The 15,922-nt window shown below is 44.2% G+C and overlaps 1 protein-coding gene, 1 long non-coding RNA gene and 1 pseudogene across 2 annotated transcripts in view; 2 read left to right on the plus strand and 1 right to left on the minus strand.

Moving 5' to 3' along the window:
- FLVCR1 (FLVCR heme transporter 1) overlaps nt 1-9,110 on the minus strand; it is a 32,233-nt gene extending 23,123 nt beyond the window's left edge. Inside the window, exons 1-2 of the mRNA XM_003918797.4 lie at nt 8,147-9,110; nt 3,468-3,612 (exon numbers count right to left, since the gene is read on the minus strand). Of these exons, the coding sequence (XP_003918846.1) occupies nt 3,468-3,612; nt 8,147-8,884 (883 nt within the window). The 5' untranslated portion in view covers nt 8,885-9,110. The remainder of the gene's footprint in view (nt 1-3,467; nt 3,613-8,146) is intronic.
- A 95-nt stretch (nt 9,111-9,205) lies between these two features.
- Nucleotides 9,206-10,795, plus strand: LOC116270565. The gene is made up of 2 exons (XR_004178672.1): nt 9,206-9,572; nt 10,153-10,795. It is a non-coding gene; the product is annotated as an uncharacterized LOC116270565 (long non-coding RNA).
- Nucleotides 10,796-11,525: 730 nt separating this feature from the next.
- LOC108584052 lies at nt 11,526-12,454 on the plus strand (annotated as a pseudogene).
- The last annotated feature ends 3,468 nt before the right edge of the window (nt 12,455-15,922 follow it).

A 15,922-nucleotide genomic window follows, 5' to 3' on the forward strand; every position in this document is an offset into this window, starting at 1 on the left:
AAAAATAGGCTCAGTAAAAATTAAAATGATATATTTTTATCTGTAACTTTTATATATGGAGTTAAATTGTCTAGGCTTAAATCTGACCTTCAGTGTTTACTATGGCCTTGGACAAATTAGATTTAACTAAATTCTGTGTCTGTTTCCTCGTCTATAAAATGGGAATAATATTGGTACCTTCCTCATACAGTCATGAGGATTAAATGATATACAGCATGTAGTAAGCCTCTAAACACGTTTGGTACATATCAACAAACCAAATATTTGAGGATATAATAGAGTTCTCCTAATAGGAATAGTATTAGTGTGAAATTCAGTGGAATACTTGGGTTAATTCCTGGAAACACTAGATGGATTATACTCAATATAAGCTCCATGAGGGAGAGGAACACAATTACATGGCATGAACCTTTGAGACAATATTTTAAGTAGACTGCTATCAATTTAGTACATGTCACATTGCTGAAAAACCTTAACAAAATTAAATTACTTTGTAAGAATTTGGTGGGACTTCCAAAATAACTATGGGTAGAATTTAGAGAGAAGTAAAATCACCTTTTAGTAATTAAGGAACTTTATTTGGTATGGATTTTTTAAATAATCCAAAGTTTGCTCAACAGCAAATATTTGGGAACGAGGAAAACAAGTACATGTTCTATTTAAATGTCACAATTTTCAACTTAAGACTTTCATATCACAACTACATATTATCTTGCTTTTATAATATGTTTGGGATCATAAAATTAAAATTAGAGTCCTCCAAGCAAAAATTGACCAAGAGCCTTTTTTTAAAGGCATTTTTCTCATTATTTTCCCCTCATTTCTATTTCCATTCTCTACCTGTAGGCCATGAGTACATAATTAGTTAAGTACATAATTAGCTCTCTCTTTTAATTTCTCAAATAACAAAGGGTAATATGCCAATAGTCATACCTATTATTATAATAACATTCTTGGTCTCCCTCCTTCAACAAGTAAAAATCTTATATTTGTAGCAGTTTAAACATACACACATCACATGTATGATTTTGTGATATCTTACATGCAATCTCTTACTTTCTCACTTCTTTCTGAGACAAGCAATTGAAGAGGATTTAAAAAAAAAAAAAAAGGAAAACTGGAATTTATGTGAAGACACAAAAGCAATCAAAAGAAAGAGAATTTTGGCTGGGTGCAGTGGCTCACGCCAGTAATCCCAGCGCTTTGTGAGGTCGAGGCAGGCGGATTGTTTGAGGTCAGGAGTTCGAGACCAGACTGGCCAACATGGTGAAACCCCGTCTCTACTGAAAACACACAAAAAAAGGCCGGGCTTCATGGCTCAGGCCTGTAATCCCAGCACTTTGGGAGGCCAAGGCAGGCGGATCACCTGAGGTCAGAAGTTCGAGATCAGTCTGGCCAACATGGTGAAACTCTGTCTCTACTAAAAATACAAAAATTAGCCAGGCATGGTGGCATGCGCCTGTGATCTCAGCTACTTGGGAGGTTGAGGCACGAGAATTCCTTGAACCTGGGAGGCAGAGGTTGCAGTAAGTCGAAATTGCACCCCTGCACTCCAGCCTGGCTGACAGAGCAAGACTCTGTCTCAAACAAAAAACAAAAAACCCACAAAAACTTAGCCAGGTGCGGTGGCAAACGCCTGTAATTCCAGGGAGGGAGGCTGAGGCATGAAAACTGCTTGAACCCAGGAGGCAGAGATTGCAGTGAATCCAGATAGCGCCACTGCCCTCCAGCCTGGGCGACAGAGCAAGACTCCGTCTCGATAAAAAAAAGAAAAGAGAATTCTATACTTTAAAAATCCCTATTGCTGGCCAGGCACAGTGGCTCATGCCTATAATCCCAGCACTTTGGGAGGCTGAGGCAGGTGGATCATTTGAGGTCAGGAGTTCAAGACCAACCTGACCAACATGGTGAAACCCTGTCTCTACTGAAAATACAAAAATTAGCTGGGCATGGTGGTGCATGCCTGTAAGCCCAGCTACTTGGGAGGCTGAGGCAGGAGAATCACTTGAACCCAGCAGGTAGAGGCTTCAGTGAGCTGAGATCATGCCACTGCACTCTGGCCTGGGTGACAGAGCGAGACTCTGTATCAAAAAAAAAAAAAAAAAAAATTCCCTATTGCAAATGGAAGGTCCATTTATGCAAAATGTATTTCCTATTTCATCTAGCAAATCAAACATGGCTACCAGAAAAGTAGACTTAATAATTTTGGTGTTTTTTTTTTTTTAAGAATACAAATTTCTTTTAAAACTTTGCTAAACTGCTAAAATAGGATAGGAATAATGTGTCCTTTTTGGTAGTCTGCAAATCACAAATATGCCATTCCCTAACTAACTGAAAACAAAAACCAGTAAGTGGATTAGACATGTTGGAATACTTCATATGATACCAAGAGAACATTCTGCTCATTATATTAAGGGAAATTAAGTACGTGGGCTGACCTTCCTGTACCTGGATCCTGCAGTTCATCTACCAAGGCAGTCTCTATTCAAACACTCTAGAATGTTCAGCATACATTTCTTTGAAAACTAAGGATTTTATATCTGGAGATCATAAAATATGAATTTTCCATTACTATTATAGCCATTGTAAAAACGAGTATAAAAATTTTGAAACTCCAGCTATATTGAAATTATAAATTTGAATGATTAAAAGATAGCATTTCAACTTTATTAGTTATTTTCCTCTTCAAATCAATTTCAGATATGAGTGCCTAAAGGGCAATATTATAGTTATGCTAGCAGCTATATTACTTAAATAAACCTTACCTATCCTTTTCCCTGAAATCAAAAGTTTCCCATTAAAAATAAACTTTAAAAAGCAGACCTTCCCAAAGCTTCTTCCAAACTGATGATGGCTGCTTGCAGCTGATTTTGACTGACTGCTTCAAGAGACAGGCCCAGACGAGAGGACTCAGTGACGGGTGGTGGCAGCCGTGCTTTGCTGGAGTGGCCTAACAAGTAGATAGTTGCCACAGTTTGAAATTCTGCTGAACAGCTGCTGCCCAGGACCATTCACTAGTCAACATTTTCAGATCCAGTTAATTGTTAAATTGGAAATCTTGGGAGAATTTAGCATTACCAGAAAGACCATAGCCTACGGGCATCACTTCAAAGTATGGCAAGAACTTTTTCCTGGCTAGGTAGGCATAAAAGGCATAAGATGCAGATCATGTAGGCGAATATGGGAAAAGGAGGCAGGTAATATATTTGAAACCAACAGTTACCAAGAAGAAAAGTTAGTAGAGAGATAAATGAATTAGTCCTCAAACCCTTTACGATGTGAAAACAGATGTAGTGGGCCATAACATCCCTAGGGTTGTAGCATTCATTACCTAAGCAAGACAGGGCATGGAAGAATGAAACAAGCATATGACACTTGAGATATTATCAACAAAAATTTCCAGAGTTAGTCATCCTCAAATTTCTATCATGCATTCATTTAAGCTTTAGGGAAAGTAATTCACTTACCAATTGCTGTTAAAATAAATAAAAGTGTGGCAACAGCTGATGTTCCATAAAACATGGTGCTGATATTATAAGCCAGGAGATTTGTGTCATTCTGTGTGTTGGGTACTAAAACTGGTGGTAGCAAAAAGCCAACTGCAGTTCCAAGCTGAAAAACACATAGTCCTGTTAACAGCTATTATCATTAGAGAAAAAAGTAAATGCTGGCAATTAACAGAACATAAAGAGGACAGCTGGTGTTTATAAAGGTGCTTTGAAAATTAAACTATTATGTTCTTTTTTTGTTTTTTTTTTTGTTTTTTTTTTTTTGAGACAAAGTCTCACTCTGTCACCCAGGCTGGAGTGCAGTGATGCAATCTCGGCTCACTGCAACCTGTCCCTCCCAGGTTCAAGCGATTCTCCTGCCTCAGCCTCCTGAGTAGCTGGGATTACAGGCACACACCACCACGCCCAGCTAATTTTTGTATTTTTAGTACAGACGGGGTTTCACCATGTTGGTCAGGCTGGTGTCGAACTCCTGACCTCATGATCTGCCTGCCTCGGCCTCCCAAAGTGCTGGATTACAGACATGAGCCACTGCACCCAGCCTAAACTACTATGTTCCAATGTCTTTTTTACTATTGTATTGTTAAAGGGAAACTGCTGACCAATAGCTTTCCTATTCAAAAAACATTTACTGAGTTCCTACCATCTGAGTGATGCTGCTATCAAGCTGTGTAATATACAGTCCTTGCCCTGTAGATGCCTACAAAAGGGGAATAAGAATATGCAAAATAAGGCTGACAAAAGATGACCTACAGAATGAGAAAGTATTTGTAAATTATATATCTGATCAGGGTATAGCTTCCAAAATCTATAAATACCGATTACAACTCAACAACAAAAAAGCAATATCCCAATTTAAAAATGGGCAAAAAACTTGAAGAGACATTTCTCCAAAGAAGATATACAAATGGTCAATAAACATTTGAAAACATGCCCAAATCAAAACTATAATAAGATACCACTCCACACCAGGTAGCATGGCTACTATAATAATAATAATAGCAATAGGGAAGTGTTGGCAAGAATGTGGACAAATTGGAACCCTTGAATACTGCTGGTGAAACTATAAAATGGTACAGCCACTGCAGACAACAGTTTGGCAGTTCCTTAATAAGTTTAACATAGAATTACCGTATGATGTAGCAATTATACCTCTAGGTATATGTCCCAAAAACTGAAAACAGAAATTCAAACAAATAATTATATATGAATGTTCATAGCAGCCCTATTCACATTACCACAATAACCAAAAGGTGAAAATAACACAAATGTTTATCAACAGATAAGTGGATAAACAAAACGTTGTATATTCATACAATGAAATTATTCAGCTATTAAAAAGGAATGAAGTACTGATACAGTGCTACAACATAGATGAACTTTGCAAATAAGCTAAGTGACAGAAGCCAGACACAAAAGGTCACCTACTGTATGATTCCATTTATATGAAATATCCAGAACAAAACAGGTCAATCCACAGAAAGAGAAGGGAGATTAGTACTTGCCACAGGCTAGGGGAGGGGGCAATGGTGGGGAAGTGACTGTTTAGTAGGTATTGGGTCTTCTTTGGGGGTGGATAAAAATGTTTTGAAACTAGATAGAAGTAACAGTTGCACAACACTGTAAATGCACTAAATGCCACTGAATTGTACACATTAAAATGGTTAGTTTCATGTTATGTGAATTTTACCTCAACAAAAAATATGGCTAAATATCATAATCACAACAAGAATTAAAATCAAACTATTAGGAGGTTCAATGAAGGAAGGTTTTTAGGAGGAAGATTTTTAGGAGGAAGGGTGTGAAGAGAAAGGGCCCAAGAAAGGAGTCTGAGGCACAGAGAGTCACAATTATCATATATTTCATTTGCTGCCTTACAAAAAGCTGGATAGAGAGAATACAACTGATAATTACAAGACAGTGTAGTAATACAGAACTGTGATTGAGACATAAAGAGGGCCAAGACTGGGAAGACCACGTAATTTACTATCCATCTAGAACACTCTTCAGAATGAAAGGGACTTCATTAGTAATTATACCAGACAACAGGTGTACCACCTGGACTATCCCAGGCAAACTGGGACATATGATCATGGTAGTTAAGAGAGTACTTTGGGGGAGCACCTTACATAGAAATATTATTCAGCTATCAAAAAGAATGAAGTAAAAGAAATGGAGTTCAGGTGGCCGGGCGCAGTGGCTCACACCTGTAATCCCAGCACTTTGGGAGGCCGAGACGGGAGGATCACGAGGTCAGGAGATCGAGACCATCTTGGCTAACATGGTGAAACCCCGTCTCTACTAAAAATACAAAAAATTAGCCGGGTGCAGTGGCGGGCGCCTGTAGTCCCAGCTACATGGGAGGCTGAGGCAGGAGGATGGCGTGAACCCGGGAGGCGGAGCTTGCAGTGAGCCAAGATTGCGCCACTGCACTCCAGCCTGGGCAACAGAGCAAGACTCTGTCTCGGAAAAAAAAAAAAAAAAAAAAAGAAATGGGGTTCAGAAAAAGTTCCTGGAGGACCAAAGATCTGAATAAGAAATTGGAGTTAGTCAAGTGAAGAAATATTCCAAGCCAATAGGACATTACATACAAGGCCAGGAGGGAAAGGGCATGACCTTGTGAGAAACTGTAAGTATGCATAGTTCCGCATAGAGCAGAGAAAGCATACGTCTGTGGGGACAGGGGTTGTGGAGACAGATAAAGCAGAAGGGCTGGCAGGAGGCAGATCTGGAGGGTACCATATGTTGCATTAGTGTTTGAATTTTATCCTAAGGACAACGGAAGCCACTGCAGGAGTAAGGATGTGCCCTGAACAGATTCACACATGTAAAAGACCACACTGGATGAATGTGGAGAACAGAGGGAATAGGGCAAGGGCTACAGATAGGGAGGACAATTAGCAAGCTCCAGCCCAAACCAAGACAGTGGCATTAGAGATAAAGGGAAATGAGCAAGGAGAAAGCAATTTTGAGTGATGTGTTCCCATGAGATATCCAAGTAGACTACCCAGCTGGCCAGTATCCGTATGAGTCTGAAGCTCCTTTATTTATTCAACATGGTTTTAAGGAGAGTAATAAATGCTGGTGATACAGTTGTGTACATTCAGACCACATGCCTATTTTCATGAAACTTACAATCTAATGGTGGGGATGGGAGAAGAGTAATAGGTAAGTGACATAAACGTGTAAACAATAACATATAAGACAGGGATGAGTGCTATAAGGAGAATTAAAATAATGTAAAGAGAGTGACTGGGCAACTCTAAATGGGATCAAGAAATGCTACTGAATATTTAAAATGAATTTAAACTGACAGATGTGTGACAAAAAGAATCTAATCATGGCCGGGCGTGGTGGCTCACACCTGTAATCCCAGCACTTCGGGAGGCAGAGGTGGGCAGAGAGCTTGAGCTCAGGAGTTCGAGACCAGCATGAGCAACATGGAGAAACCCCATTTCTATAAAAAAACAAACAACAACAACAAAAAAAAAACTTTATAATAGCTTCTGTCCAAACCTGCAGATGCAACCAACTCAAGTATCAGTCATAAATTGTTTTGGACACACAAACAACTATCAACCTACTCCATCTTCTGTACTTTTAGATTAGGGAAATGACTATAAAGCAATAAGCATGTAGATTCTCGTGCCTCGGCCACCTGAGTAGCTAGGATTACAGGCATGCACCACCATGCGCCACTAATTTTTGTGTATTTGGTTTTGCCATGTTGGCCAGGCCGGTCTCAAACTCCTGGCCTTGATCAAGTGATCCGCCTGCCTCAGCCTCCCAAAGTGCTGAGATTACAGGCATGAGCCACCACGCCCAGCCCAGAACTGTTAGTTAGCAGTCATTTACGTGTTCTTTATGTGTCAGGCACTGTGCTGACTGTTAATATATGAAATTAAAAGGGAGCTGTTCACAATGACCTCTCAAAATGGAAACAATCTTTCCAGAATCCAATACCTTCGTTTCACAAATACACTGGTGACAAAAATAATACCTACCCAAGTCTTGTTTATTACTGCATTGACAAGTTTTCTATGTTAGGCATAAACAAGCCAATACAGTTAATTATTATTATTATTATGGTTACAGTTTATTATTATTATTATTTGAGATACAGTCTCACTCTGTTACCCAAGCTGGAATGCAAAGGTGTGATCTCCACTCACTGCAACCTCCACCTCCCGGATTCAAGAGATTCTCCTGCCTCAGCCTCCTGAGTAGGTGGGACTACAGGTGCCTGCCAGCAGGCCCGGCTAATTTTTGTATTTTTAATAGAGACGGGGTTTCCCCATGTTGCCCAGGCTGGTCTGGAACTCCGAACTTCAAGTGATCCACCCACCTCGGCCTCCCAAAGTGGCGGGATTACAGGTGTGTGCCACCGCACCCGGCCCAGTTAATTATTTTACAGGTAATTTTCTAAGCAAGATGACAAGGTGGTTTGGAAAATTCTGTCCTTACAAAGAAATTTATAGCCCTCTTCAATCCAAGACCGGAAGTCTATTTAACGGCCTTATCTCCTCTTTTATGGACAAATACCTCCTGGGGCAGTTCATCCACACAGGCCATAGTTCTCACGGCCTATGACATTTTCTGTCTTCTAAGGATCTTTCATCTACCACTCCAGTCCTTACCTGATTGCCCAGCACGGCGGTGGCACAAGCTGTGGACACCTCTTTGGGCCCAAACCACACTGAAGCGATGCGGGAGGGCAAGCCCAGGATGAACACCTGGGCCACGGAGCACAGGCACTGGCCCAACATGGTGACCCAGAAGAGATGCTGCTGCACACTGCCGCACTTGATCCAAGCACCCAGGCAGTTGAGGCCGGAGCCCAGCAGGGCGGTGAGCCGCAGGCCTCTGGTGTCCAGCAGCCAGGTGGCCGGGAAGATGAGGGGCACGTAGGCCACCATGTACACCATGGACAGCCAGTCGATGTGCAGCAAGGTGACGCCGTAGAAGCCCCCGAAGACGTTGCTGATGATGCTGTACTGGATCCACTGAAAGGCGTTTACCAGCGAGTACAGGCTGAAGATCAGGAGCACCACGAAGCGCCGCGGGGAGAGCGCCGTCCGGGGCAGCGGGGTGCTCTCGGCCCCCGGGGTCTCCGCTCCGGCGCCCGCAGGCAGCAGCCGGGCCTGGGTCTCCTCTTCTGCAGCCAGCGGAGTCTGAGGCCCGCCCAGAACTCCCGAGGCGGCAGCGAGGCTGTCCCGGGGGCCCCCGTTCACCGGGAAGGTGCCCGCTTTGGGCCCGTTCTGCGGCTCCACGCTCTCCTTCCCAGCTGGCGCGCCCCTCGGCAACGGGAGGTATCCTTTCGCGAGCGGGTGTCCGGGCGCCACCGCCGCCCCCTCCTCATCGTCTGGCCGCGCCATATCCCTGGCTCCCGGGCGCCACCTCGCTCCCCCGCCCCACTCCCCGACTCCGCTCCCCGGGTCCACAGCCCGAGGTCCTCCTGGGACCCCACCTCCACCCCCTCGGCCCACCGCTCCTTCCCCGGTGGCGCGAGCCACGAACCGCAATCCGCGCTGCAGTGTGAACAGGTGAAGGCGTCCTCCCCGGCGCCGCGCGGCAGTCACCCCTCGTCTGGTCCCGCCCCTAGAGTCGCGCGTCCCGCATGACGACGGCCCTCCGGCCAGTCAGCACGCACCTTTGCCCGGCGCGAGAGCCAATCGGGGAGCTGCCGGGCGCGAACTGAGGGAGGCAGGGGAGGAAAGCGGGCTGGGAGCACTTGCTGACGTTTTCCTGCCCGGAAGAATGCATGGCCCGGGGTCCTTTGCACCTGAGGGTGGGCGGGAGGCGGCCCCGCGGGTTGTGTTGCTGGAAGAAGGGGTCTCGATCCAGACCCCAAGAGAGGGTTCTTGGGTCTACCGCAGGGAAGAATTGGAGGCGAGTCACAAAGCGCAGTAAAGGAAGCAAGTTTATTGGAATCTACTCCGTTACAGAGTCGCAAGTCCTCTGACTGTAGGAGGAGGAACTCCCGTCCTTCCGTAGTGTCACTACTTAGAGGCAACTGTGAGGAGCTGTGATTAAACGTGGAATGTGCTGATGTGCCCACTAAAGGTAGGGGCTGTTGGTGCACTAATGACCATTAATCCTTCAACCTAAGCCTGCGCATTGACGTTATCTCTGAGTAGAGGGCTGGGCCGGGCTCAGTGGCCACTTCTGTAATCCCAGCACTGTGAGAGGCTGGACAGGAGGCCCCCTTGAGCCCAGGAGTTCGACACCAGCCTGGGCAACATACTGAGATGCCATCTATTTGAAAAAAAGAAAAAAAAGCAAGCAGCCAGGCGTGGTGATGGATGCCTGTAGTCCCAGCTACTCGGGAGGCTGAGGCAGGAGAATTACTTGAACCTGGGAGGCGGAGGTTGCAGTGAGCTGAGATAGCAACACACTGCCCTCCAGCCTGGGTGACAGAGTGAGACCTTGTCAAAAAAAAAAAAAAAAAATTAGGACATCTGGACATTCCACAGACTTGGTGGGAGAAGTCCTGTATGGTCATAAATATTGTGTAATTATAATTGCTGGTCAGCTTAGAATGCGGCTATTTTCAGATCTTTAGCATTAACCTTATAGGTGCCCTGTGAGTGCCTAGTTACTCACTTTAATATGCAGTCGCTCTGGCTGTGTTTTATTAAACCAGATACCTGGTAAGCAGTGGCTTCTCTAACAAGTGGGCAGCTTGGAACTGGGAACGAGAGAGCCACCGAAACAGAATGAGGGAGACAAAGAAGTGGGCATCACCCTCAGCTCCACAAGGGCTTCCCAAGGTCGCTGTACCGTACGCAGGCCCGGGATGAACTTTATTCTCGCCCCAGCATCGTTGTCTGTCTCAGTGAGACCCTGGCTTTAGGGCAGACAGGACCACGTTTCATAAATTCATACTGTCCCAGCAGAGGAATAACGCCAGAAAGCGTTCCAGTACAACCAGAGAAAGAGAATCCATGAGAAATCTGCCCTTGTGAAGTTGGAATCCCCTCAACCTCACCCCGCTGACTTGAATGAAGCGACTGAGATGGGCTGTGATGGAGCAGATCTGGTTGCTCGACCTTCTCCCTTGGACCAACACATGTAGTTAATAGTTATTGGACATGCACATTCAGTGGGTCCAGTGGGTTCCAGGTACCAAACTTGCGCTGAATGGTATGTGCCAGACACTGTCTTGCGATCTGGGGAATAAAAAAATAAAAACGAGATTATCCGGAGCACAGTAGCCTTGCGGTCTTCCTGGACTAGAGAAAATTCAGCCCTTCTGCTTCTTGGGAAGCTTTGTTCGGGAAAAAAAAGAAAGAGACCCCAAAGAATTTGTTATTAAATTGAAGTTGAAACTAGGTGTATATAGTACAAGAGTTCTTACCATGCATTTAATCTTAAAAAGTGCTGATATCTAGAACCCTAAAACCCTGCACTTTTTTATTGCCTCTTACATTATTATTTTGGTCATGTATGAAATATTTCAGGCATCTCTCGGTACAGGTGAAATGCTACATGTTCTAAACTAAGGAATAAGTGCATTATAATGTCTTCCTTGGCCAAACTGTATAAATTGCCACCCCCGACCCCCCGCCCCGCCAACATCCCTTCCCTGCTGTTTTTCTTTCTTTCCTAGTGCTTACCTTCACCTAAAATGCCCTATATTTTTACTTATTTTTTTTCTAGTTTCCTTCCTTCCTTCCTTCCTTCCTTCCTTCCTTCCCTCCCTCCCTCCCTCCCTCCCTCCTTCCTTCCTTCCTTCCTTCCTTCCTTCCTTCCTTCCTTCCTTCCCTTTCTTTCTTTCATCTTGCTCTGTCACCCAGGCTGAAGTACAGTGGTGTGATCTCGGCTCATTGCAACCTCCGCTCACTGCAACCTCCGCCTCCCAGGTTCAAGTGATTCTTCTGCCTCAGCCTCCTGAGTAGCTGAAATTAAAGGGCTGCACCATCATGCCTGTCTAATTTTTGTATTTTTTTTTAGTAGAGATGGGGTTTCACCATATTGGCCAGTCTGGTCTCGAACTCCTGACCTCATGATCCCCCCACCTTGGCCTCCCAAAGTGCTGGGATTACAGGCCTGAGCCACCATACCTGGCCTCTTTCTCTCTCTCTCTCTCTCTCTCTCCCTCTCTCTCTCTTCTCGGCTGACCACCAAGCCTGAGTGCTTTTTGTATTTTTTGTAGAGATGGGGTTTTGCCACATTGCTCAGATTGGTCTCAAGTGATCAGCTCACTTTGGCCTCCCAAAGTGCTAGGATTACAGGCATGAGCCATTGTGCTGGTCCTTTTTCCGGTTATTTTCTCCCTGCCCACTAGAATGTGAGTTCTGTAAGGGCAGGGCTGAAAGTTTTGTTGCTTTTTGCTACCGCTACTATTTTTCAAGAATTTGTAACCAGTGTACTTTGTGTACCTAGCACATAGTAGGTGTTCAATAAATATTTACTGAATACAGCTAATGAGCACTGAATTACCGTGAATATTTTAAATAATTGCTTGCTTTGTAAAGGAATGTATTTATTCTCTCCTCCCAACTGCTGCTGCATCGCCATCATGGACACCAGCCACGTGCAGCCTGTCTAGCTGGCCAGGGTCACCACGGTCCTGGGCAGAACCAGCTCTCAGGGACAGTACACGCAGGAATTTGTGGACGACACAAGCCACTCCATCATCCACAGTGTAAAAGACTCTGTGCGTAAGGGCTGTGTGCTCACCCTGTTGGAGTCAGAGCGAGAGGCCTGGAGGTTGCACTGAGCTTGGCTGCTCACTGGGTCTTGAATATTGGGTTCGACCACTTGGTCCGTGAGAGTGCTGTGCCATGACCTGCTCCTTTATTTTATTTTTTGCCGGCCACACAGGAATTGAGATATGCATTTAAATAAAGTGTTTGTGTTCCAAATTAGAAAGAAAAGAAAAAGAAAGAAAGAAAGAAAGAAAAAGAAAAAGAGAGAGAGAGAGAGAGGGAGGAAGGAAGGAAAAAAGGAGGGAGGAGAGAAGGAAGGAAATCTTTTTTTAAAAATTCTTATTTTTTATTTATTTATTTTTTTGAGACGGAGTTTCGCTCTTGTCACCCAGGCTGGAGTGCAGTGACACGATCTCGGCTCACTGCAACCTCTGTCTCCTGGGTTCAAGCGATTCTCCCTCCTTAGCCTCCCAAGTAGCTGGGATTACAGATGCCTACCACCACGTGCAATCTGTTTCTTAAAAAAAAAAAATCTTGTCCGGGCACGGTGGCTCACGCCTGTAATCCCAGCACTTTGGGAGGCTGAGGCAGGTGGATCACAAGGTCAGGAGATCGAGACCATCCTGGCTAACATGGTGAAGCGCAATCTCTACTAAAAATACAAAAAATTAGCCAGGTGTGGTGGTGGGCGCCTGTAATCCCAGCTATTTGGGAGGCTGAGGCAGAAGAGTGACTTGAACCCGGGAGGCAGAGCTTGCAGTGAGCTAAGATCACACCACTGCACTCCAGCCTGGGTGACAGAGCGAGACTCCGTCTCAAAAAAAAAAAAAAAAAAAAGTCTTGCAAACTTCCAGAAGGAAGGGAAGGAGGGAGGGAAATATCTTTCTTTCTCTTTTTCTTTCTTTCTTTTTTTTTTTGACAGAGTTTTGCTCTTGGAGTCCAGGCTGGAGTGCAATGGCGAAATCTCAGCTCACTGCAACCTCTGCCTCCAGGGTTCAAGTGATTCTCCTGCCTCAGCCTCCCAAGTAGCTGGGATTACAGGTGCCTGCCACCACACCCGGCTAATTTTTGTATTTTTAGTAGAGACAGGGTTTCTCCATGCTGGTCAGGCTGGTCTCAAACTCCCAACCTCAGGTGATCCACCTGCCTCAGCCTCCCAAAGTGCTGGGGTTACAGGCATGAGCCACCGTGCCCGGCCGCCATTCTAATTTCTTAATCTTGTCTTCTTTCTCTGGCTTCAGTGGTAGATACTTATTAACCAGTTTAAACATGAGTCATAATTTATATCAAATGTTTGGATGTATAACATAGAATGAACCTTAATCTCTGTCAAAAAAGATACTGCTGGGAGCATCATTTGGCTAGGAGTCAAGATGAGATTGAGCTACTTTAAAGGGTGTGGAATGCCAAGTCAGAGAGATCTGAATAAGTAAGACTTCAGCAATATGAGACCTGGACAGCATCCAGGAGCCAAGGTCCAAGATGCTAATAGGAGTGATGTAGCTGTCCCTGAACAAAGGTTTCCCACAGTTTACGAGCCTCAGAGGTTAAGATGCAAACCAGAACAATGCTATTGGATATGCAATCCGTAATGTTTCATGGGGAGGTGGGTAGATTTGGGCAGCCTTGCCTTCAGTTTACTCCTACTAGCACCAGACTTTGTCCCCCTGAGCAGCAGAGGCTATATGGTTCTATTCTGTGAAAAGACCAAGTTGGAAATGGAGGAGTAGAGGAGAAGGCTGGAAATCAGAATTCTCCCACATGTATTCTTCCCTCCATTGAGACATTTTATTTGTATGTATTTATTTATTCCTAAAAAAAAAAAAAAAAAAAAAAAACCCAGGATTTTTTCTCCTGTTTTTGTCTTGTTTCTTCTCAGTCCATGATGCCAGTTGAGGTCATCAGTACAGCAAAACCAAACTGGTGAGATGGCAACAAATTATTCTGTCACTTTTCTAATTTTTTTTTTTTTTTTTGAGATGGAGTCTCGCTCTTGTCACCCAGTCTGGAGTGCAATGGCGAGGTCTTGGCTCACTGCAACCTTCGCCTCCTGGGTTCAAGAGATTCTCCTGCCTCAGACTCCTGAGTAGCTGGAATTATGGTGCCCACACCATGCTCAGCTAATTTTTGTATTTTTAGTAGAGATGAGGTTTCACCGTGTTGGCCAGGCTGGTCTCGAACTCCTGACTTCAAGTGATCTGCAGGCCTCGGCCTCCCAAAGTGCTGAGATTACAAGTGTGAGCCACTGCACCCGGCCCAGTTTTCTAGATCTTTGAATTGCGCATCAAATATGAAGCTGATCGCTCCACACTTGTTTAACCTGCCTATGAGGTTCACAACAATTTTCCCAGCTCTGGGATCATCAATGACTTTTAATTCACCAATATAATAATGCTTCATCATCGCAGTTAGAAACCAGACCATGACTTTGGAGCATGACCTGATAAGAACCTGGCGTTTGGGTCTCTTTTTGGCATTCATGCACACCATTATGGTGGCACAGAAAGATGATGGAAACTATTTGTACATTTTTGTGTAAAGCTACTAGAGATTTAATTCTGCAACAGCAGAGCTTCCTGCCCTAAAACATCTCTGAGGATTTGCTAAGGCAGATCCTGCCTTTCATGTCTGCTTAAAATTTACCTGTTGCGTGGTTTAAATATAACCAATGTCAAATCACAACTAAATTTTCCATGTTACATCTGGTTCTTATTCCTTTGGGCATTATTTAATTTATCACATTAGCTAGTTGACATGTTGGCTTTAAAGATCACGAGATTCAGGCTGGGCAAGGTGGCTGACAGCTGTAATCCCAGCACTTTGGGAGGCAGAGGCTGATGGGTCACCTGAGGTCAGGAGTTCAACACCAGCCTGACCAACATGGTGAACCCCTGTCTCTACTAAAAATACAAAATTAGCCAGCCAGTACTAGCAATTTTAAAACTATCACTTTCTTTTACAATTTTTAACTGCTTAATTTGAATGGAATGAAACGTACTATCTCTCTTCAACCCCACTTCCCATATCCAGAATTGATCCAGGTTTTTAGAGCCTAAAGGCTTAATTTGGGGATGGGGGTGTTATTTAAGAAACTAACATCAAAATTAAAATTTAAAATGAGGTTGGGTGTGGTGGTTTACGCCTGTAATCCCAGCACTTTGGAAGACGGGGCAGGTGCATTGCTTGAGCTCAGGAGTTCAAGACCAACCTGGGCAACATGGCGAAACCCCTTCTCTACCAAAAAAATAACAGAATTTAGCTGGGTGTGGTGGCACATACCTGTAGTCCCAGCTACCTGAGAAGCTGAGGTGGGAGGATTGCTTGAGCCCAGGAGGTCAAGGCTGCAATAAGCTGAGATCACGCCACTGAGATCACGCCACTCCATCCTAGGCAACAGAGTGAGGGCTTATCTTCAAAAAAAAAAGAAAAAGAAAAAAAAAGAGGTAGAGAGAGATACAAGCCTTCAGAGACCCTCATATTAACTTCATGGTAAATCTGCCTCTGCTCACCCCTCCCACCTGTAGGAACTAATATCTTCATTTCCAGATTTACTCTGAAAAAACTGTGCAACTGCTTCACATGTTTCCTCTTCATTCACTACTTTGGAACTCACTGAAACTCTGATGAAAGAATTGAGTCAAAAAAAAAAAAATAGACCTCCTTCCCAGCCCTGGCACCGTTCAGAGCATCTACTACAGAGGAGTCTTTTTTTTTTTTCTTGTATTTTAAGTTCTAGGGTACATGTGCACAACGTGCAGGTTT

The sequence above is a fragment of the Papio anubis genome, chromosome 1, assembly GCF_008728515.1.
Source record: "Papio anubis isolate 15944 chromosome 1, Panubis1.0, whole genome shotgun sequence".
In the NCBI taxonomy this organism is placed as follows: Eukaryota; Metazoa; Chordata; class Mammalia; order Primates; family Cercopithecidae; genus Papio; species Papio anubis.